The following is a 25540-nucleotide window of genomic DNA, read 5'->3' as shown; positions in this document are numbered from 1 at the left end:
GGAGCAGCCCAGGGCATTGTGTGAACATCAGTCCGGCCAGAGAGAGGAGAAGGAGAGGAGCAGATGGGCAGCCATTTTGAGACCGTGTGCTTGTTGCTGAAGGGGCGGAGCTTCTGTGAGTTACATCTGTGAGTCACAAGGGGGTGGAGCTAGCAGACTAGCTTTATATACCACCTGTAATTTTCTTTAACTCAACAATTCTACTCAAGTGGCATCGGGTTAGAATCAGATATTGAAACAGAACCTTGCCTTTAAGTGTAAGATAGCAGCCAGGACATTCCTTTAAAGTAGTATTCCCAGTAGATTGACTGTTATAGTCATTACTAAAGACTTTGCAGTATGGACAATGAGGGATCTGCTGCAGTCACCTGCAACTCTTGTGGGATGTTTCTCTTCTTGCCTACAGAAGTGGAGAACTTCACATGCACCAAGTGCAAGTTGGTAGCACTCTTGGAGGAGAAAGTGCAGCAGCTGGAGTCCAGAGTAGCTACAATTCAGCATATTAGGGAACATGAGGATTTCCTGGACACAACAGAACTAACGATCTTGGATGAGTACCACGCAGAGGAAGATGCTAAGGTGGAGGAGGTCACTTCACATACACAGGAGGAAGACAGCTGGAGGAATGTCACAAAGAGAAGTAGGCCAAGAAGGGATTCTTCAGGGAGCTTACAGCTAGAGAATCGATTCGAAGCTCTTTCCCTTATCAAGGAAGATGAAGAAGAGGAGCATGGACAGACTTCAGGGACAGAGCAGGGGAGCAAGAGAGTCCCACCCGAGGGAACAGTCACTACTAATCCTCAGAGGAGGCATGTGGTTGTAGTGGGGGACTCCTTGCTGAGGGGTACAGAAGCAGTGATTTGTAGGCCTGACAAGATGTCTCGAGAGGTGTGTTGTCTTCCAGGTGCAAAGATCCGTGATGTGACAGAGAGGCTGACAAGACTGGTCAAGCCTACTGACCAATACCGCTTCCTTTTGGTCCATGTAGGAACCAACGATACTGCAAGACACAGCCTGCAGAACATCAAAAGGGATTACGAGGCGCTTGGTAGGAAGCTGAAAGGAATGGATGTACAGGCTGTCATTTCGTCTCTTCTGCCAGTTGAAGGGCATGGTCCAGGAAGGGAGAGGAAAATAGCGGATGTGAACAACTGGCTCCGCAGATGGTGCTGCCGAGAAGGATTTGGATTCTTCGATCATGGGCTGAGATTCCATGAGGAGGGACTTCTTGCAACAGATGGGTTGCATCTCACGCCAGTTGGAAGAAATGTTTTTGCCAACAGTCTCAAGAACTTGATCAGGAGGGCTTTAAACTGAGTTCCGTGGGGAAGGGAGACAATATTAAGGAAGGTGAAAGGGATGGTGAAAATAGTCAAACTGACATAGAGGAAACAAGAAAAAAAGTGCAAGGACCCAACAGTTGGAGGCAAAAAAACTTGCACAAGCAGCAAGTAAATGCGACCCGTGATCTGCGATGTCTCTACACTAATGCACAGAGCATGGGAAATAAGCAAGATGAACTCGAACTCCTAGTACAACAAAGCAAATATGATATAATAGGCATCACCGAAACCTGGTGGGATGAGTCTTATAATTGGAATGTGGAAATAGAGGGGTATAACCTTTTTAAGAGAAATAGGCCAAACAGGAAAGGAGGAGGAATAGCACTATATGTCAGAGATATTTACACCAGTGAAGAGATCCAGGACATCAATACTGGCAGCCAGGAGAGCATGTGGATAAAAATTAAAGGGGAGAGAAACAACAAGGATATTATTGTGGGAGTCTACTACAGACCCCCAAGTCAGACTGAGGAATTGGATGATACTGTGGTGGAAATTCCTTGTTGAAATAAAAAAACTATAGTAAGATGGAGTCACCTTTGTCAGCCAGAGAGATGGTTTTTGAAATAAAGGCTTGGAGTTTAGAAAAACTAGAGCAAAGGTATAATGAGTGCATCTTGACCTGGATAGAAGCTGGCACCAGTAAAAAGACATAACATAAACTACTGAGATAAGGATACATTGTTGATGTTCAGAAGCAAGGTTAGGAGGAAAGCTACTAAATTCCTACAGGAGGGGGTAAGGAGTGATGATGCAGTTTTAATGTATGCATGTATTTCTGTTCTGATTGTAAGAATTCTGTATGTTTAAATTGTAATTAGCCAATCAGGTGTATTGAAGAAGCTTCTTTGTCTTGAATAATATAAAAAGAGCCATTTTGTCTTGTTCGGAGTCTCAGCTTTTTGGAACTTGAATTCCACTGAGTTCAATGTTTTCCTTTGTCGACAATTGGAAATAAACTTATGGATTTTCAATTACTAGGTCCTCTTGCGAATTCCTTGCTCTGCCAATCCTAGATTTTTAAGTTTCCTGAAATTTCTGTTACAATACCTTTCTAGAACAGATGACCACACACTCAGAAAGGAGAAATGTAGTAGTGATGGGTGACTTCAACTATCCTGATATTTGCTGGAAGTCAAACTCAGCAAAATCCTCAAGGTCTAGCAAATTCCTCACTTGCCTGGAAGACAATTTCATTGTCCAAAAGGTGGAAGAGGCAACAAGAGGGTCAGTTATTTTAGATCTGATCCTAACCAACAAGGATGACTTGGTTAATGGGGTGCAAGTGGTGGGATCATTAGGTGGAAGTGACCATGTTCTCCTGGAGTTTGTTATACAGTGGAAAGGAGAAGCCAGGCATTGTCAAACACACATTCAAGACTTTAGGAGAGCGAATTTCAGTAAACTTTGGCCTGTTAACAGACTGCCAAAATAAAGCTGCTTCGGGTCTCTTTGGAGGTATGCTATTTAAATGATGCATGGGTCCTAAGAGTCCGGAAATCGCGCCAAAGCCACACTCCATTCCTAAGCACTGGAGTGCAGCTTTGGTGCAGCTTCCGGATTCTTAGGATGCATGCATCGTTTAAACAGCATACCTCCAAAGAGACTCGAAGCAGCTTTATTTTGGCAGTCTGTAACAGGCCTTAGAGAAGTATTGAGGGCGATCCCATGGTCAGATAAGGAGTTCAGGACGGATGGGAATTTCTCAAAAGGGAGATACTGAAGGCACAATTTCAAACAGTTCCAGTGAGAAAGAAAAATGGGAGAAGTCTCAAGAAACCAGGATGGATGACTAAGGAACTTTCAACGGAGCTAGGTTTGAAACGGAACATGTATAAGAAATGGAAAAAGGGGGAAATCACGAAAAAGGAATTCAAAGAAATAGCAGGCATGTGTAGGGGTAAAGTCAGAAAACCTAAAGCACAGAATGAACTCAGGCTTGCTAGAGAGGTTAAAGACAACAAAAAGGGGTTTTTTGGATATGTCCGCAGCAAAAGTAAGAAGAAGGAAATGGTAGGGCCACTGCGTCGAGAGGATGGCAAAATGTTAACAGGGGACAGAGAAAAGGCAGAATTACTCAACACCTTCTTTGCCTCAGTCTTCTCAAAAAAGGAAAAGGGTGCTCAACCTGAGGATAATGGAGCAGAGGACAGAATAGGGGAATTTCAGCACAGAATAAGTAAAGAGATAGTAGAGGAACACCTTGTTAATCTAAATGAATTTAAGTCTCCAGGACCAGATGAACTCCATCCAAGGATATTAAAAGAACTGGCAAATGTAATATCAGAGCCATTGGCAATAATCTTTGAAAACTCCTGGAAAATGGGAGAAGTCCCAGCAGACTGGAGGAGGGCAAACGTTGTCCCCATCTTCAAAAAGGGGAAAAAAGAGGATCCCAACCATTATCATCCAGTTAGTCTGACATCAATACCAGGAAAGATTCTGGAGCAGATAATTAAACAAAGAGTCTGTGAACATCTAGATGGCAATTCCATAATCACAAAAACTCAACATGGGTTTCAGAGAAACAAGTCATGCCAGACAAATCTGATCTCTTTCTTTGATAAAATTACCAGCTTGGTAGATGAAGGGAATGCTGTGGATATAGTATATCTTGATTTCAGTAAGGCCTTTGACAAGGTTTCCCATGACAGTCTTGCATACAAGCTTGTAAAATGTGGGCTAGACAAGGTAACTGTTACATGGATTTGTAACTGGTTGACCGTCTGAACCCAAAGGGTGCTCAACAATGGCTCCTTTTCATCCTGGAGAGAAGTGACCAGTGGGGTTCCACAGGGCTCTGTCCTGGGCCCAGTGTTATTCAACATCTTTATCAATGACCTGGATGACAGAATTGGGAGCATACTTATCAAATTTGCAGATGACACCAAATTAGGAGGAATAGCTAATACCCCAGAGGACAGGACCAAGATTCAAAATGACCTGAATAGACTAGAAAGCTGGGCCACAGCTAACAAAATGAAATTCAACACGGAGAAATGTAAGGTATTGCACTTAGGGAGGAAAAATAAAATGCACAGATATAGGATGGGTGACACCTGGCTGAATGAAACTACGTGTGAAAGGGATCTAGGAGTCCAAGTAGACCACAAGTTGAACATGAGTCAACAGTGTGATGCGGCAGCTAAAAAGGCCAATGCAATTTTAGGCTGCATCAGTAAAAGTATAGTGTCTAGATCAAGAGAAGTAATAGTGCCACTGTATTCTGCTTTGGTCAGGCCCCACCTAGAATATTGTGTCCAGTTCTGGGCGCCACAATTCAGAAAGGACATTGAGAAACTGGAGCGTGTCCAAAGGAGGGCGACAAAAATGGTGAAGGGTCTGGAAACCATGTCCTATGAGGAACGACTTAGGGAGCTGGGGATGTTTAGCCTGGAGAAAAGAAGGTTAAGAGGTGATATGATAGCGCTATTTAAATATTTGAAGGGATGTCATATTGAGGAGGGAACAAGCTTGTTTTCTTCTGCTCCAGAGAACAGAACCCGGAACAATGGATGCAAGCTACAGGAAAAGAGATTCCACCTCAACATTAGGAGGAACTTCCTGACAGTAAGGGCTGTTCGACAGTGGAATGCACTCCCTCGGAGGGTGATAGAGTCTCCTTCCTTGGAGGTCTTTAAACAGAGGCTGGATGGCCATCTGTCAGGGATGCTTTGATTTGGATTTCCTGCATGGCAGGGGGTTGGACTGGATGGCCCTAGTGGTCTCTTCCAATTCTATGATTCTATGATTCTATGATTCTGTATTGTCTTTCTGAGATAATTGTGAGGCAGCTGCATGAAACAGCTTTTTTGAAGATGCATTACACATATCACTAAGCTAAGTTCAAACTGAGAGCTAAAGATGCTTGGCAGTAAAGAAAAAGAGATTTTTGGTAAATATTTAACATACACAGGGCTCTCTGGTGAAGCTCTTTTGTGTCATGTGAAAGAGATTTACATTTTAATGCAATTCAGTGGCTATTAAAAATGGAGTGAGGGCAAAGTCATACGTTTGGTAAAATATTTAACAATGGTGGTCAATGGGGGGAGAACATATCTTTATTTTTTAAATATGGAATGATATGAAGCACTTTGCTACTACAAAGGCAATGGTTTAATAATATTTAGCGCTTAAATCCACTTGGAATGCAGAAGATGAACAGTTGTTGAAAATGTGAAACATATACCATTGTGGAATAGCAAATGAAAGAACTCAAGTGATAATGCATATACAGGTTGCTCGGTGACTGGAATATGACATAAAGAAACACTGTTTAAATATTAAGAAACTTTGCAGGACAACAGCAGCATTTTGAGAGAACAAAAGTAATAATGTATAGGAGCCCTGCAAGATTACTGAACTTTATATATACAGGTTGAATCTCCCTTATCCAAAATACTTAGGAGCCAGAAGTGTTTGGGATTTGGGGATTTTTCATATTTTGGAATATTTGCATATACAGAATGAAATATCCTGGAGATGGGATGTAAGCCTAAACATGAAATTCATGTGTTTTATATACACCTTATAACATAGCCTGAGGATAATTTTATAAACAAGATGTATAATTTGACATGCATCTCTAACCTCAACCATGTGAAATCTTCAAAATCTCAAAAGCTGTTTCAACACAGATAGATCCTGAGAACCTGAAGTCCTGAGAACCTGAAGTCAGTGAAAATTTGAACTTTCCCCCTGTTTCTCAAGGCTTGAGTCATGAATGAAAGAACTGAGATTGGCTTCTTTTTCAGAATGGAAGAAATATGAACTTTAGCCCTGAAACTTCAATTGGCATCTACTACCAATAATTTTCCCAAGGCATTTAATTTCTAGTTCTCCAGTATCAGAAAGCCCAGCAAGCAGCTTCTGCTGTGGATGAAATGTAAACACAGCACTTACTAGGGAGTGTATTTGTAATATAGCTGATTCCACATTGGCAAAATACACCTCCTCCTCCTGTCCCTTGACTAGTCAAGAAGTAACCACTGCCTTGTCCTTTTCTTAACCCTCTCTTTTTTCAGAGTTTTGGCTCCCAGAAATACCTTCTGCTGTAGGATCAATTTAACTGTGATCCTGACTTTATAGTACTGTGTCTGAAAGCTCTGTGTTTGAATCACATCAGGGTCAGGATTCTGACTCCACCTACAGAAGCACCCATTTTCTCTGCAGGAGAGGGGATGACATTGGTTCAACGCAAAGGGAAGCAGCCTAGGGCTCAAATGGGGCAGGATTTACACTTGCCCTCTCCCAAAACAAATGCACCATCCTTCAAACCACTGCCTTTCCAAATGGAAGCTCCCACTGTTCTGAAAAGTGAAGATAGTGATATTGCTAGCTAGCTGCCTGGTTTTGTCCTTCAAGCACGAAAGAAACAAATAAGATGAGCTTGTCTTTCAAATCACATTCTCCTTGTACTACAGTCAACTCTTCCTATGTTGTCAGCGAACTTATGTTGTCAGTGAATCCCACAATACCTTTAGTCCACTGTTGTCATCCTATGTTGTCAGTGAACCCAATACTTTTGGTCCACTGTAGGTTAAATGAAGAACTACAACTGGCTTTGCAGATCAATGGTAGTGCATCTGATTCCAGATCAGAAGATTGTGTGTTCAAATCATGCCAGGATCAGGATTCCCTCCTCCTACTTTTCCCCCTTCTGATAACTGGATATTCAACAGATTCCAAGCAAAATAAAATAAAATCCAGGATTCAAGTCAGGTAGGCTTTCATTACATACCTTTGAAGATTTCATTGCCCTGCCTTGCTCTTCTTTAACTCTCTTTTCAAAGCTTTTTACTCCACAAATAGCTTTGTAGAGCATCGATTTAGAACCAGTGGTAGCTTTGTGGTGCAATGGTAGCATATTTGACTCCAGATCAAGAAGCTGTATGTTCAAATCACACTTCAGATGTTTCACTTTCTTTTTGGTCCCTATGTGAGTTGAGATGCAGGAAAGTGGGCAGTCATGTGGCCTCAACTCAGTGTGAAACAGATCAGCCCAAGGCTGTCAGATAGATGTACCTGAAATTTTCTGAACTAAACTCAAATACATTGTTCCTTATGTCACTGCCACCCATTCTATTATATATGATGCATTAGTTGGATTCTGAAATAGTAAAATATAAGAATACAAGAATAAATCTAATAATGGTCTAATAAACAAAGTTTTAGACAAAATAACCATTTTGTCTGCTCTCTCCCATGTGGGAACAACTATATACTCACAGAAGGAAGGAGGGAGGGAGGAACCATGCTGTATTTTCTTTGGAGTAATGCACAGTATTAGGTTCCAGTGTTCAGGGCTGATTCTAACTAAAGAATTTGCAATCACTTTTTAAAAACAACAATCCACTATCTTGCAAATTATAACATCTTTAAGTTTGCTTCTTATGTTATAGCTGGGTCTTGATTTACACTGTGGTTGTGGTCCTGGACGTGCAGTATAATCTGAGACTGATGTAAATGGGGAGAAGGGGAGCCAGCTCCATAGGGAATCACGTGAGACCAGATGAAGTAGCCACCAAGTTAGCTATTTTAATACATTCACCACCAATTTTAAAGAGGTCTAAAGACAGCATAAAATATCAGAGTTTATCCTTTTCAGGCTAAAGAAGCCCTTCACTTCCCGACTCTTCTAAACAGACAAAGGAAACCCCTTCCCCAAACTACTGCAATTTTCATCCTTCCCCTCATGCTTCCTCTTCTGGGCAGGCAAATGCTCCCCTTCTTTTCAGCAACAACAAAACTCCAGTTGCTTCCCCCACCCCTTACCATCCTAGGCAGGTAAAAGAAACACAGTCCATTCAGCTTCTTCCATTGCTCAAAACAGCACAGCAAAAAACTCTTAACAGACTCAGTATCTCATCCTACTTGCTCTCCTGCCTAAACTGACTGCCCAGGCACACTGGGAGAGCTATGCATTGAATATGATATATTCATTTGTCAATTTATCTTTGGAGAAATGCAAATCCAAAATGTCATAAATTGGGATAGGACAAACTGAGACTCATCTATATGTTTCAAAGATATGAGTGCCTTATTAGGCCTGTTTTGTTTAAGGGTCATGATGTATGCATTATGAAGTAATCCTAGCTTCTGCATTGAGTGTGACCAAGGTTTATGGCCACTATGTTATCTTCTTGCTGGATGTTGTTAGGTCTTTGACTGAAAGCAGTAATCTAATCAGCTCCAGGGCTAGCAACCAGTCTGGTGATATCTCTGGGGAACTGTTTATCCTGTCAACCCATAGCCACTTCAGCACACCAACTACCATATGTGACATGACATCTATCTAGTTTTGATGCTGAAAGTCTAATTTCAGAGAATGGACAGCTTCAGAAGTATTCAATGTAGCTGGGAGCAGACCTTGGCTAGATACTTTTCACAAATAATTTATTTCCATTACTCATTAAAATGCTTAAAGAGCATCTCTTTGTTGTTAATAATTTCAATGTTGAAAAATTAACTTGTTTCCACCTGCTACTGTTCCATTCCTTCCCGTTACTTTTTGGCCTAATTGCCACTATGATTTAAACCGGATCGTGATTCCAAGTGATCCGGTTTAAACCATCATGGTTCCCACTTAATTCAGATCACTGCAGCAATTTGGAAAGGGGGGGGCATGGCTTTTACCCATTTTTACCTATTTTAACCGCAGCAAAAAGACGCAGGTAAAATAGGGTATTTTTTGGGCTAAATCGGTTCATTTGGAAATAAATTGATTCAGCCCAAGTGGGAACCATGTGGATTCGAATCAGATTCAAATCTACCCTGGTTCCCACTGGCAGCAGCTTCCTCGGCCTCCTGGCCATACCTCCATGCCTTCTCCCTCCTTCCAGCCTGCCTCTCTCCTTCCGCCCCAGCCTCTTCTCCACGCCCGGTATGGCCAGGAGGATGGAGGGAGGCAAGGCAGAGAAGCCGCGGCTGTGACGTCCTGCCCCAGTTCTTGCATCCGGCACAAACAAAGTGGAAACCACTCTGTTTGCTGAACCGGTTTCAGAAATCGAATCAGGAATTGAATCAAGAGGTTAAGTGGGAATGAGGCTCTTAGCAATTCCTTCTATCCCCTCTTTAGGATTACTCAAAGAATAGCATAAAACATGAAAAAAAATCAAAATGCCACTAAAAATGCTCTTTGGCATAACTTTGAAAAGAAAATCAGAACAGTTACATGTTACACCATCAATGTAATTTCACTTTTTACTACGTTCTTGATACACTGAAAAAAGCAACTGATCTGTTACTTGTTACTCATTAGTATGAATCCAATTGCTAGTTTCAGCTACAGGAAACTCATCAAATCAATGGGATGGTGTTAAGGCAACACATACGGAAATTCTCTTGAATCAGTGGGACTACAATAGTTGGAATGAAACATAGGACTTAGGCCATTACCTCCAAATCTGTCTGCCAGGGGTCTTCAAACTGGGCCAGATCTTGCTCTTTGAATGTAAACCTCTTTATGTGCCTTTGGAATGGATTATCACCATTTTTCTATGGCCTCTGGACTGTCATCCTAAAGACCATGGATTTTATCACACCAGAGTGCTGTCTTATCACAGTCACATTAGTATAAAGAACTGGAAACACACTAGTTTGGCCACGTTCATTATCACACTTCTCTGCAACAGTGCTAAAGTGTTGTTTTGATCATCTTTGGCCCATAGTCTCTCTTCTAATCAGCTTTCATTTCCCCACCTTCCTGCCCGAGTATGCATTTCTATTTTTTTATATATATTTTTAACACAATTGAACAATGTAATGAAATAAAGGGGGGGATATAAAAGGAAAAGAAAGGAAAACAGCCGGTTGAAAATAGGGAGCAGGAGGATAGGAGAGGGAGAAATGAGGAGAATCACATCCACTGGTGTCATGTGACTGTCAACATATTGGATTGGCACCAGAAGGGACCTATTGTACAGGAAGCACTAATGGAAAAGCAGCAACATAGCGGGCCACTGATGTACTCCAGTAACAAACAGAATGCAAAGCAGCAGGAGGAAGGACACAACGTTGTGGGATGAATACTGGCCAAATACAATTTTATCCTATAGAAATCCTGCTTTGCTAGCTTTGTGTGATAAAGTCCCATAGGACTGTGGCATATGGACATTATTTTCCTTTCTCCATGGAAAGAGTTGCTAACTATAGCCCCAAATTCATCTCATTCTGAAGCTGCCAACATTTCTTTTTGACCTTCCCTTTCTAACTCATTTGAAAGACTCATATGGAGAAACATTCCAGAAAATACAAAGTAAACAACTTTCCACTCTCTTTATTCCTAGATTAAATGTAATGGCATACAGTTCTTAATTATCACTGACTGAGGGGGAAAACAATCTTTTTTGCATAAAACAGAAACAAAACAGAAACAATTTTTAAAGTCATCTGGCTTCAAGGCTTGAAGCTGTTACATACAATATTACTATACATATGTACATTACAAGTATATTATATATAAATATAATATATATAATCTTGTAACCACAATAAATATTAGGAGGGGTTTTGTGTTTGTTTGTTTTTAGGCACACAGCTTAGAAAAATGCAGAATCTGCACAATCATTAAGAGTCTTGAAGTGACTCGCTCTGACATAATTTTCACACTGAAAAAACCAAATATAGTACAGCCACGTCATATGCAGTTCCCCAAGGTTTGAGGATTTCTTTTGTTTCCAGCATAATCATACTTGATTTACTAATACTATTGCTCTATACAGCTATTACATGTAAGAAAATAATCTGCAGGGTTTTAAATATGTTGGTTTGCTGCTTTCTCTCCTTTTTTTCTTTTTAAATTCAGCTAGTAGCCTAAGGAATTGTGGTTGCTTAAAAAAAGTACGAGATTATCTACAAAATGTTATGTACAAATAAGTGCAGTCAAAACAGGCTTGGCAAACTCTTTGGAACTCATTTTTGTTTTCCAATAAGGGGGAATTTAACCAGCAGGAACAAAGAAGGAAATTCCAGTTACAGCAGTAGAGAAATATGAATTCACTTAAAAAATTGCTACAAACTGAGGTAACACCTGTACTTTAAAGATAGAAAAACTTTCAAATTAAATGCAAAAATAATTTTTAAAAAATCTGGCAAACCTGACAAAGCGAGGCCATTACCAATTAATATCTATGTGCATCCCCTTCAGTACAAAGGGAAACCAGAGAAGTGAGCCAAAAAGGGATTTTCAAGCTCTTTGTACCGTATGTCATGATCTTTTTAAAAGGACACAGCCATTGGGCACCTGAGATTGCGCTCTAGTAAGGGAAGTGGACCACTTCTCTTAAAGAGAACAAATGTTCAGTGGTGCAGAATAACAACAAAGGCATCAACCCTACTTTTGTAGCTACAAGTCAGACTCAGGCATATCTGACATATTTGCCATTATGTAACCAATACCATAGCGACCATTGGGAGCAGTATCCACTGTTGGAGAGTTAGTCTGTTTTCGGTATATCTTTTTGCCAAAATTTGGAGATGGCACCTCACTTGGACTCTTCCCATTGATCAGACTGGTATCATCTCCCTCAAGATTCACGGGCTCCTTGATAATCCGTCCTCTTTTGTAGGAAACAGCTGCCAAACTACCAGAACTATCATCAATGAGATTGCAGCAGCGGATCACATAAACTACTGGGACAGGAAGCATAGCCAAAATAATGAGAGAGATACAGACAATTAGCCCCCAAGTTGGGTAGTTCTGGAATTCTTCAGTTGCCTGTGAAAACCAAGAATGAGAGAGAGAAAAATATTGTTAAAAATCTTCCTGCTGCAAAATCCTCTTCTTTAAAGTTTTCACTCTAAATTCTAAGCTCCCAAATTCTAAGAGGCAGAAATATGGATTTTTTTCCTAAAAAAATTTATTCAATCAAAGTTTATCCCTGGATTTTGGAATTTTCTCAAATTATTTATCTTGTTTTTGAAGTATTAAGACATTCAAACCCTTTAGCTTTCTTCATTTCCAATTTTTTACAGAGTACTACTATGCATGTACAAATATGTATTTACTATAGCCATCCATTTCTTCCATTTATCTGTGCCTTTTAACCCAAGAACAAGAAAGCAACAGAATGGAAAAAATATCCTCTTTCTTAACATTAAAAAATAATGTGATGGTTCCTTAAGATGAAACCAGTGATGATATTTCCAGTATTAAAGAAAATTAAAGTGTTTGTAAAGGGTCCTTTCAGACTACAAGTTCTAGCCACTGGCTATAATAGATCAAAGATTCTGGGAGACAGATTCCAAGAAAGAACTCTTCCAAGATGTGCAAGCAAGACCAATGTGAAATATAGGTTATCAGAAGAGATTATATAGTATAATGCAGAGACTCTGAATGTAAAAGGATTAGTTAAATGGATAGTATATGACATCATATATGCTTCAATAAAATGTTTTGTTGAACATAACAATAAACTGCAGTGTAGGGAACATGAAATATGGATGTCCTTCAAGCAAAGTGCTGGTGATACATATTTCAGTTCCCAAGCCCTCCCAGGTTCTCACAGCTCCAAAGGAAGCCCCCCACCCCCAAAATATATAAAAGTTTGTAAGTCTAAAGTTAAGATAAAATATGTTGAACAATTTCATGAGCATAGTGATACACAGTTCTTGCAAATAAAAGGATGGTGACTAAAAGAAAGAGGAACAAATAACTGCAACAGGCAAATGTTTCTCTACAAAAATGCAATGGCTATTTTCTGGACAATTTATGAAACAATTTATGGAACAATCTTAAGTCAGTGGTGTAGAGCAGAAGTCAAGATCATCAACCATTTCCAAAGCCCTGCAAGCCCACAGAAGCCCTTCAAGCCCTTCAGAAGAGGTGCATTGCATGTGTGGTGACAGTGGATTTGCTTTAGTTTTTTGTTGTTTTTTTTTAATCAACTATGGCAATTCCATTTTCTTTTCCTTTTTAACAAAAATCGCTTCTGTTGGTTCCAAGTAGTGAAAAGTCTACAACAAAGTGAGATGACCATGATGGGGTGAGGGAGGAAAGGCCTTTAAATTTTTATGGGGGAATAGAAGGCCATTCCTACCTTGTTCCTGAGATGCCTTGTCCCAGGGCCTATAGCTAGCAGGAAGTCACAACCCTGAGTGTGCCTGACCTAAGCAGAGCTGTTAATAACAGGATCTTTGGGAGGCCTCATTCTAAGGTCACTGTAAATCAAAGCCAACAATGGTGCATAACAACAATTAGGGTGAAGTGCTATCCCTCACTAGCATAGATCTTCTTCATATACATTATAGAACCTCTACTCTGTCCTAACTGCCTCTAGAAAGAAGTTCTGGAAGTTAAAATGCTTAATACTTTGTAAAGAAAAAAGAAATGTGTTATGTTTTATAAGTTTTAGCATGTGGTATCTGATACACAAACTAAAGCTTCTAATTGTTTGCTTTTCTATACTGCTGTTATTGATACACTTCAAAGATGGGTAGTGTCTGTGTCCTTTTTTTAAAGTCATCACTCACCTTCTCTTCAATCCATGCATTGTAACCAGGAGGGCTTAATACCATTTGGACAATGCTAGCTACCAGCAAAGATAATAAAACAACAGGGGAAACATATTTCCAGGTATAGTAATAGTATGGGTTTGGAGAAAAGCCAAGCATATCCTTTAGGTCTTCCATAAACCTGGGAAGAAAGGGATATTGTTAATCCAAGTGATGTAAGATAGTCAGCCCTCTGTATCCATGGATTAAGCTATCCATGGCTTGGAAGTATTTTTTTAAAAAAAATTAATTCCAAAAAGCAAACCTTGATTTTTCCATTTTATATAAGGGACACAATTTTACCACACCCATTAGATATAATGAAATTTGAGCATCCATAGATTTTGGTATCCACATGGGATCCTAGAACCAAACTTGAGGGGATACCAAGGGCCCACTGTACTAATATATGGCCTAAAAAAATAATGTGTTTACTAATTCAAAAGAATTAATATAGTCCCCAAAGTAACAGAAATCTCTATTACTAGGTGAATGATATGAATTCATTAATATATATAATACATACACTACAGAATATGACAAGTTAAATAATTGTGCCAATAGTACTGTAGTAGGCATTACTGTTTAATCCTTGGTATTTAAAGAATTGAAGATTAGTGGTTGTCAGAACTTGGTAAACAACCTGTTCTGGATGGGACTGTATTCCCTATGAAGGAGCAGCTAAGTAGCTTGGGATTTCTTCTCGTGGCCCATTGGCCAAGCGAGAAGGATTTGCTGGCCTCTCATTGGAGAGACCAGAACATTTAAAAGAAAATGGCGTGCTTTTGTGTGGCCGTTAGACAGGGAGGGGACGGGGTAAGCCTATTTAAGGCTCTCCCACCCTTTACTCCCTGTCACTTTGTAAGAGCTGGCCCACCCTCCCACCTCAATGACAGTGTAAGATTCATTCTGATTGCTTTGGGGCTGGGTAGGAATTTTTGCCCTTGTTTTCCCAAGGGTTTTTTGCCTACCCTACACTGTTGGATGGGGAATTGGATGATTGGCTTAGAGTGTGGCCATAAATAGGCCTCATGCATAGGCAGGGGGAGATAGTCGGTTCGGTGAGCACCTCGACACCCTTCTAAAGGGTGAAGGTGGGTCTCCGGAACGGAGGTTTATGTCTTGAGACTAAACATGCAGGGAAAGAGACTTGCCTTGGGGCTGGCTTGATATTTAAACCCTCACTTAAGTCTTGAGAGTTAAATGGTGGAGTCTTGGGTTGGCCTTCCGGATGAGGGCCGGCCAGGAAGCAACCCAAAGTATGGATTGCCCTTGGGGCTCAAGTGTTTTCACCCTTTTGGAAGCTGGGGAATTGGTCTTGGAGCAGACCATCTGCCAACTGTTCCTGCACAAGGTTCTCCCCCCTGGACTTGCAGTTCTCAAGAAATAAAGTTAAATAGGTTGAATTTTAATAAAGTTGCCCATTTTATAACCCAGTTCTCTATGTCTGGTCTCATTATTTAATGAGTTGGTCAGCAATAGTCTTAGAGCCCTTCTTGTCATTGGAGATGCAAGTGGACTCAATGGCTTGGAGTGCTTGGTGCCAACTTTGACCGGTGCACCAGCTATGGCCTTTCCTTGGCAAGGATAATGTAGCCATAGAAATCCATGCACTGGTAACTTCTCAATTAGACTGTTGTAACGTGTTCTATGTAGAGCTGCCTTTGAAGAAGACTCGAAAAATGCACCTAAAGCAAAATGTGGCAACTCAACTGCTGAGTGGAATATCATCTATACATTATGTAATGCCAGTTTTAAAAGAATTGTACTGGCTGCCAATACATTTTCAGTATGATTTAAAGGTGCTTGTGATGATATTTAAAGCCCTAAATGTCATGGGACCTCAATACTTGGGACTTGGGACCTTAATAAGCCATTTTCCATATGTGCTTGCCTGAGGATTAAGATCTGCTCCTCCATGTCCCTCCAGTGAGGTCAATGCACTGTCTTGGAACATGGGGGAGGTCCTTCTCAACCATAGCACCCTCAACTGTGGAATGGTCTGTCCCTGGAGACCTGGCTGGCATCAAAACACATGTCACCAAGTTAAAACTTCATTATTTAACAAAGCCTTTATGCTTCATTAATTTAATGCAAAGACTGTTATATATATTTTTAAAACTTTTAACATTTAGTTTTAACTCATTACATTTTTCAATATGTTTTAACATTTAAATTATCTTATTGTTTTAAACTTATTTAAACTGTTTAAGGCCATTTTTAAGCCATCCTGAGATCTCTTGATTTAGAGTGGAGTATAAATATTTGAAGGAGGAGGAGGAGGAGAGGCACTTACTTGTCTATCCCATAAATGTAAGACATGGCAATGTTCTCCAAAATGACCACAATAAGCAGAGGTAATGTGGCTGAGTAGTCATCAAACATAGTTACAAAGTAATTACCAGACCGCTGCACAAATATTAGGCCAATGCAAAATGCAAGAAGACAGCATGTAACTGTAACAAAACAAACAAACAAAAAACAGGTGAAAAGGTGAGTCATCATTCAAACATTTATATTCTTGTTATGTTTTTTCTTAGTGGTGAGTTCTCACTTGATACTACATCTTGTATCAAATGGTAGTGACAGTTTTTCATGCAATATTTTGCAAACAAGATCCCAAAGAAGGGAGGGGGGAGAAAAATGCAAGAAAATCTCTCATTACTCTTGAAAACCTTTGAAATTTTTCATTCTCGCACATAATATGAGACAAGCAAAGATTAACATGCAAGAACAAACACAGCAACTACAAAATTTGAGCTCATGTTTTCATTTAAGCAAATCAATATGGAAATGGGAATATGGTACAGAATGGAAAAATTAGAAACTAATATTGACAAATTGATTGTTTTGTAGTGTACATCTCCTAGCCATAAATATTAATAGCTATTAGGGGTTTCAATGGCATGAGTTGGCAACTCTGTATTTAAACAACAAAAGAAACAGATCAGGAAAGAGGGCAGTGTAATTACACAAAAATTTGGAACTTGTATATTAAGGCATTGTGGAATGAGGGCTTCACATTTCCAAATATGTAGGTCACTTGCCCCTTTTGTGTAATTTTATGAAGCACAAATATGAATCCATATATTGACCTGAATCTATATTTAGTCATATTCAAAAATCAATGAGACTTACGTTAGAGTCTCTACAGATTGGCCCGAAAGGCTGGCATGTGGGCAGAGTTACGGCAGAGCATCTGCACACTCGATGCTGTGACTCCGCCCCCATGGCACCATTTTGGTGCACGGCCATTTACACAGCACATGCTATGATGATGCCACTCTGGTGCTGCATCTACATGATGTAGTGCCAAAAGGGTGTCATCACACCACACTGTGATGGATATACACCCTTTAAAAAGCGCAAGAAGGAGCTGCATTTTGCTGCTCCTTTTTGCATCCTCTGAAGGCCAGATCAGGGCTGTAGCATGCATTTGCCACAGCCCCGATCTGGGCGAAAAGGGGTGGCTGCAGACCGCCCCAAAAGGGTGGCCTGTATAGCCTCTTGGCCATTAAATTAAGATGACTTAACTTTCATTTATTTGTATGTACCTTCTCTAAGCATCTAAACCTGGATCTAACCCACAGTTTCCTTGCCTTGTTTATTTAAATTTGAATGACACTGTATGCAAATACTCACAACTTGTTTGCTACTGGTTGATTTGGAAATATTTGCCCTCATAGTTCCAAACTGGTCATTTTGAAATGAACAAGAATTCTTGGCCTTTGTGAAGTATTCTTTAACTTCCTACATTTCTCATTTCAGTTCTACAATGCTATAATTATGTAGTGTGAAAGGGCCTGTAGATATTGAAAAACTGATAATACTTGACAGGTAGAAGTCTGAAAAAACAATTACTGATTCTGCTGGTAACAGCAATTACTATGTGCCCTTTGTTTATGCGGGGGATCCATTCTGGACTCCCCCACGTAAAACAAAAAACTCCTATGTTCAAGCCCCATTTAAATATATGGGGCTCGTGCATGTGGTGGCGCGGCAGCACACGTGCACCACAGGCACGCGCCCCATTTGTCCCTATGGGATGTGCCACCCCTTCCTCCCTGCGCGGGCGCACTGTACAATCTTTGCTGTAGAGGAATGTACTAAAACCCTTTTATAAAAAGTCATGTAACATATGTATGTAGTATTAATGGGGAAACTGACATATGAAAAGGCAACTTAGAAAAAATTAGAGCTAGGAGTTTAAAGTACTGAAATTTGGTTTTCTTTTTGACTATATCATCAAAAATACAATGATTTCTTCTCTTATCCACTTCAGGTTTTTGAAATATACACTTTGCCATTTATTACTACACATGCATTTTTGTTCTGTACTTATAGTGGATTTACCATCTGTATATACAGACTGAAAGATTGACAGCTTGGAAAAGGACATCAGCGTGCCTGCAATACAGATAGGATCTATAATACTATCTATAGTGTCTATAGGTTCTACACTTATAATGCCTTACAATTTGAGTGTTGTTGTTGTTGTTGTTTTAAAAAAGTCATTAGCTCTTACAGCAAAATTAATTTTTGTCAAGAGACTTTTATCCTGGAAATAAATGAAACTTAAAGAAATATGTAACAACTCACCAGTCAGTATTTCTTTTCTTACTTTGAAGGTATCAACTATAGGGGTAGTGATCCCTTCAATGGTTCCAAACATGCTGCCAAGCCCTAAATTTACCAGCATGAGAAAGAACATCACTGACCAGAAGGGAGAAGCAGGGAAGTGTGTCATGGCTTCTGTAAAGGCAATGAAAGCCAAACCAGTTCCTTGAACAGCCTGTCAAGGAGAAATTCAAATAATTAAAGCAAGATAGGAGAACTTGGCAAAATCACAGCAGAATTAATATATACTGTCTGTAAAATTGTGGGGATAAGAGAACCATATTCTTTGAGCACCACACTTTAGAACTTTTCCACTGATGACAGAAAAACTAACCCAGAATGTGGACTTATTAATGTGCTTTCTTTGGTCTGATCTGCATTGCAGAAATAATGCAGTTTGATACTGCTTTAACTGCAATCGTTCAAGGCTATGGAATTCTGGGACTGGCAGTTTGTTGTGACACCAGAGTTCTCTGACAGAAATATCTCACAAAACTACAAATCCCAGAATTCCATAGAATTAAGCCACGACAACTAAAAGCAGTGTCAAATTCCATAGTTTTTGCAGCGTATGTGGAGACAGAGAGAAGTCCTTATGTATCTATGGGGAAAGAAGAAAGAAAACGTAATACAAGTTATTTTTATTCTAGTTGGGAATAACTAATAGGATTGAGGCTGTAATCAGGACAACCAATAGTTTAAAATGCTGTGAGCTGCACTCCAACATTATCTAGAGAACTGCTTGAACTTCATCCTTACTGTATAAGGTTAGAAACAAAGCCTGCACTGTTTAACCTTCTATGCACATTCATCAAATGCAGAAATAATATCTGCTAGAGGCTACAGAGGAAGGTGCTTCCTGATGATATATGAACTGTTCCATACAGAATATTCATATATTTAAGGATGTATATTAATGTGTGGAACAGGTAGGAAAAAAGAGAAAGACAGGTGTAATAAACATGGATCTCTAAAGTCATGCAGCAGCTAGGTTTGGCTGTACTATGACTAGTTGGATTATGGTGGGCATTCTTGGTAGAACCAGCAAGATATCCTGGATGGCTTACAACATGATTGACTTACAGTACAAAGCTGTGCATCCTGGAAAATTCCATACTGTTTCCTAGTATAGAGCTTCAGGGTAAGGAGGTTAATTAGTTCTATCTATCAGGGACAGGAGCCATGGCATAATGGCATGGGATGATTTTTTTTTTACATGCCACTACTTTGGGATCTCCCACATCATTTCAGCTGCAGAATCAGCTGAAAATCACAGCACAAATTTCCTTTCAGATGCAATTTCTGGGCAAGTTTATCTATATATGGGAGTCTTAAAGGTGATTGTAAATTCCCCCAAGAGTGGCATCTAAAAGTGCACTTTGAGGTGTAAAACATTTAATATTTTAAAAAATAAGTAAATGGACTTGTAAATAGCTGGCAAAAGCCTGGTAGAGCGGGAAAGCCCCTAAAAGTTGCATGTGTCCCACAGACTTATGCTGCCCTGCAGGATGTAAAACAAATATAAAGTTTCAGATATAGAGCTAATAAGAGGTGGATGGAGTTAGACAGAGTCCAATGTGTGGAAATATATTAGAAAGGTGATTTTGAATATTCAGTGGAGTCCAACCTTTAAAGGCTATTAAAACAGTTGCTTATATGTAATCTTTCTTCAAAAGAATGAAGTACCTTGTCTAGTTCATCTTCAATCAGGCAGGGTTTCAGTCCAAGAGGAAATTCTTCTTCTTTTATTTTCTGGATGATATCATAAACCAGATTATAATCTTCTGCTGTAATGCTTGAGAAATTAACATGAGCAGGAATGACATCTCTGCTAAGATTTCCCATATGCAGAAGGTTAACAATCCTTTCAGAATTTCTGTAAAACACAAGATAATAAAAATGCATCCAGTCAGGCCAAAAAATTATTGTGGAAATTCCTACGTGAAATATAAAAATGGATAAAGAAATGAATATTCATACTGGATAATGCATTTCTCATTTATGACATTTGCTTTGAAGCCCAGAACAGCAAACACCACCAAAGTTGCCAGCACAGAAGTGAAAAAATTGATGAAGGACACCAGAACCGCATCGAAATGGCAGTTGTTGTCTCTCTTGTTGTAGCTTGAAAAGGCAATGACTCCACCAAATCCAAGCCCTAAGGCAAAGAACACCTGAGTAGCAGCTTCTCTCCAGACCTTGGGCTCCAGCATTATTTCAAGCTGTTTGAAATTAGATACAATATATGTCAGCTACAAAACATAGCATTTCTCCTAAATGGAGAGGCAACAAATCATCCAGGAAGATAACCCACATCATTCTACATTCTCAACCCAAATGTTAAACCACAATGCAAATCCAAAATTGAATTTGAAATCTGCCATTGAATAATTTGTTGTATACTGTCCCCTTTATCTGCATTTCTGACAAAGGCATATCTCACAAACATATTCATCTGAGGTTATTTTGCTAATATTTACACCCTACTCCCTCAAAAAAAGATAATCAATGTGGTTGTTAACATTTTTTTTCTTTTAAGAAAAGAGGTATATAGCTCTATTAAAACTGGAGGGAACGTAATAAGATATTAATTCATACAATTAAATCCATATGATATAATGTCATTTTGCATGCAAAGCATCATCACAGTAAATGGTGTATTACCACTGTGTGGATAGGATCTAATGTTTGCTTCTTCTGATTGAACTACTCCAGTCAGCAAGTATGATGGTACAATGATCCTGAGCTCACTATGAACCCAGAAAACCAGCTCTGAAGGCCTAAAGACCTCCCAGACCTGTATTTCAGGGGAAAGGGGACAGGAAGAAATTTTGATGATATTCATGTGCATCTGTTAGCACAATGTTGGGTATAGACCAGTACTTAAAAGAAAATATGCTAAATCCAGTGCTAGTCCTACTAAGGGAAGAGTGAATGGAATGTGCTGGCAATGAGTAATTTCAATCCTATTGATTGCCATGGGTCTACTCAAGGTTTGACTAATGCTGGATTTAGTGCCTTGAAAGAAACAATACAGATAACAATTCGAAAATATCTCTCTCAAAATAGAAACTGGGTGACATTTAAACTTTAGAGGTTTCTTTTCTTTTCTAGTTATGTGTTTCACAGAGTCCACAGAACCTGGGATAGTTTGTCTTACACCTGAAGTATGAGAATTTTCACTCTGAAAAGTCAATGGAACTATTTCTTAGCTTGGTACAAAGCATACTCCACAATGCTATGCCAAGCTACTTGGCCATTCAATGGAATTTATTTTTCAGGCAAGCATATATATATATATATATATATATATATATATAGTACTGAAACCTGTGAAATTTTCAATATGTTTTGTATGTCACTATTGGGTGAATTAGGACTGGGGAACATGTGACCACCCAGATGTTATTTGACTCTAGTTCCCATAAGCACCCAGTGATCCTGTCACTAGTGATGCATGGTCAGAGTTGTAGATCAGCGATATCTGAAAGGTTACACATTCAGCTAAATCACATAGTGACATAAGCAAGAGTCAATTATTTCATTATTTCCACTGGCACTAACTATTACCTCTTTCTGTTTAAAAAGATGCTTTGGTTTTACTAAAAAGAGATTCTTTTACATATAATATATTACTATGATTAGAAACATTTAGGCTGAGATATTTTTCTATGAAGACTGTACAGTCTTCACATACAATCATATCCACATTTGCTCACTAGATGGTGCTAAATATACATTTTTCATACTCTGAACTTCTACCTCTGTTGAACGTGGTGTCTCATTTCTCTTTCTTTCTCCTGCATTGCTTAGTATTTTAAAAGTATTTATTCTTAATGTTTTTATCCTAAATACATGTAACTACAACTGATTACACTAATCTCTCACTCTCTAAACCATAAAGGACCTATCAAAGGTGCTGACCTTTAGCTCTAAACATGTCTGGTACCTTGGACAGCAACTTTAAAGTTCAGACTGACACCCATAGAATATTTAGCATGCCACTGACACCAGACACTAGGCACCATTGGCTTGGCAATAACATGGGATGAGGAGCATCATTATTTGTAACACATTAATTTCTAGGGTAATGAGAGCATAACAACAATATTTTTATAAAATAATATAGCAATTGGTAATCTTGTTACTTTTGGTAGAATGAATATCAATACTTCTAAAGGGGTGGGTGGTTTGTGATTTTAAATTTCAAATCAATAAAAACTAATATACTAAACAACACATTATTTTTTAAGAAAATTATTAAAAAGTAATTATACTCCAAAAGTAAGGTATTACTATTAAAGTAACAAATTACAGCTAGTAAAGAACACAACATGTTAGGTTTGCTTTTCTTTTTAAAAAGTAGCCCTAAACTGATAAGTTTTTAAGATAACTGTTCAAGCTCTGGGCTTCTCTATACTAAGGATATTCACCAGACTCACCCATAGGGCCATATATGCAGCAAAACCACTGTTCTAAACCATTCATCTAGAATGAATGGTTTACTCTGGAGGCCCAGTGCCTCCAGTTTTCTAGGCTGTCTGGAAAGCTGGATCAGGTCTGATTGTCCATTTCTAGTTGTCCAAAAAGCCAACCCAGAACCATCTCCCTTACTCCACACTAAACAGTATAGGGAAGAGAATGGATTATCTTTCGAGCCATTGCCTGTAATGGCCAAGGAGCTCCCTACAAGAGCCTGTCCATCATCATTGCGTCTGCTGTAGTCAGAATAGACCATCTTTGCAATCAACAAGAAGAGGATAGAACGACCCCCACTTTGATGATCACATGCCTCAGCAGAAGTGACAGTGATGGCTATGGGCCAGCAGTTCCAATGTGTTGTCAGCCTGGTTGGCCATATGCACAAGAACCCAACATCACACCAGATTTAGATGATGCATGTGGTCACCATCATGGTTGGTCCAGGGCAAAACTAGGGCATAGTGGCCTCAGACTAAACAGCCAATGTAGATGTACCTTCTATATGCAGTCTATTCTAAGAAACAGTTCTGGGAAAAGAGTACATCCTAAAGCTCTGGCTATCTGAGAAACATCTAGTCACTGGACAAGATCTTCCACCACTGCAGCAGAGCCAGGGGATTAGTACTTTATCTCTGGCATCTAAGACATAATGCCAAAAGTAAGATGTAAATGGATAATAGTTTGTGAAAGAGAGTCTCATATGGGACAGAAGTGGAATACAAATAAAATACCGCACGGTGGCAAGATGCAGTGATGGGAAAAGATACTACTGCATTGTATGCATCAGATTTTGAGATCAGCTCACAAAAAGGAAGGGGAGGAAAAAAAGAAATGAAACAGCATCTTTAAGAGTGATTTTTTTTCTTTTAGAATGAGCTTCTAGAAAAGATCATGGTAAAATTAAAAAATAGTCTACAGGGTGTTGCACATTTCTTTTTTCTCCCTCTCCCTTTCCCCTAGTGCAAGAGACTAACACTACTTCTTTAAGATTAGCTCGTCTCCTAAATGACCATGAAGTAACTATGTCCAAAGTATCTTATCAGTGATAAGCATATGCACAACTAATGGCAAAACTATCCCAAGATTGGCAGAGATACCTGAACTGTCATGAATGCCCATATTTAGAGGGATTAACAAGATCTCAGTTCAGTCCAACTGCTGCTTGAGACTTCCCGTGTGACTTTTCCTAAATCTTTTAATCATGACCTGGCTTATTTTTTAATAATTCAGATATGACTAATATCTTCAGTCTTTTATTCTGTATTTGGCTTCAGGGTAGGGAGTGTTTTTTGTTTTGTTTTTTTTAAAAGAAACATTTGTTACTATCTTGTACAAATGATCTTGTGTATGAAGTTGGGAATTTTCCACAGAGAAAAATATAATAACACCAATCCCTTTGAACAGCTCTTTTCAAATTCTAATAATATAGTATGGTTTTTCACTAGGTTCTGGTCATCATTTTACTATTGACTTCTTATTTACCTGATGCTTTCACATAACTTTGATTTTCTTGTAATGGGACAAAGATTATTTAAGATATTTATGTGCAGGGATTGTGTAGGCACACACATGAAACTGGTCTGAGAGACATGTATAAATTTTATATTCTTGAGCTGAAGCTCCTGAGTGGTTCAATACATTTGGTAAAATAAAGTATTCTAGAGCATAGGTATTGTAGAGGTGGAACAAAGCTGAACTTCATTTGCTTTGCTACATTTCTAAAGGTGATTCTTTCAGTAAATGCTGGCATGCTGACTCAGTGTTGTGAGTTCTCCAGCATATTTCTATGTTCTAAAACATGAATGCAGCTGGGCAAGGTTGTGTAGAGTTCAATTCACCCATCAACCATAATATTCATTAGGTTAGTTGCTGCCTCTCAGCCTACTTCACAGCCCTGTTAAGAGGGCAAGGAATAGGGAAAGAGAAGAACTAGTTGAGAAGAATGTAGGAAGAAATAATGACATGTCTCTTGATGCTTTTAATGTGCACTTCTTAAAACCTTAGTACAGAGAATAGTAGGCACCAAACATAAAGGAACTGTTCTAGCTTCAGTAACTATCTATAGATGCATACTTGAGATTATGCAATGTAGATTTAGTTATTCCAAACCCTTAAACTATCCTGTTATGCTCAAAGGCTGGTTAGATTTGTATTTATAGTAGGTTCCCTTCAGTCTCCTTCTACCTCACCCTCTCACAAACACAGACATAGTAGTTACTGTCTCCCCACACTATGATTCTACACTACTAGGGCTGCATCTGAACTGTAGAAATAATGCAGTCTGACACCAATTTAACTGCCATGGCTCAATGCAATGGAATTCTGGGATCTGTAGTTTTTGATATTTAGCTTCCTCTGTCAGAGAAATCTGGTGCCACAACAAACTACAAATTCCAGAATTCCATAGAATTGAGCCATGGTGGTTAAAGAAAATTGCATTATTTCTGCAGAGCAGATGAAACAAGGGAGACAAGTGTGAATCAAGGAGTAATGTGATCAGTTGGGGGGAAATCACAAATGTCCATGGCTGAAGAGTTATTTTAAAGTGTATACAACTGTGAGCATATCAATATCAGTATCAATATCAATATTGATATAGATATATG

General features: G+C 39.1%; 1 protein-coding gene across 2 annotated transcripts in view; it reads right to left on the bottom strand.

The window, feature by feature from the left end:
* Positions 1–10624: 10624 nt before the first annotated feature.
* SLC6A15 (solute carrier family 6 member 15) overlaps positions 10625–25540 on the bottom strand; it is a 50752-nt gene continuing 35836 nt past the window's right edge. For both annotated transcript variants that reach the window (XM_089524011.1, XM_089524012.1), the window contains 6 exons: positions 20433–20674; positions 20139–20328; positions 18435–18627; positions 16132–16291; positions 13815–13977; positions 10625–12060 (listed from right to left, as the gene is read on the bottom strand). In XM_089524011.1, coding sequence (XP_089380137.1) covers positions 11689–12060; positions 13815–13977; positions 16132–16291; positions 18435–18627; positions 20139–20328; positions 20433–20674 — 1320 coding nt within the window. In that variant the 3' untranslated portion in view covers positions 10625–11688. The remainder of the gene's footprint in view (positions 12061–13814; positions 13978–16131; positions 16292–18434; positions 18628–20138; positions 20329–20432; positions 20675–25540) is intronic.

Source organism: Sceloporus occidentalis, unplaced genomic scaffold (assembly GCF_023333645.1).
Source record: "Sceloporus occidentalis isolate IW3139 unplaced genomic scaffold, rSceOcc1.0.p SCAF_5, whole genome shotgun sequence".
NCBI classification, from domain to species: Eukaryota; Metazoa; Chordata; class Lepidosauria; order Squamata; family Phrynosomatidae; genus Sceloporus; species Sceloporus occidentalis.
Note: the sequence above shows the minus strand (reverse complement) of the source record. Positions and strands in the feature narration are given on the sequence as shown.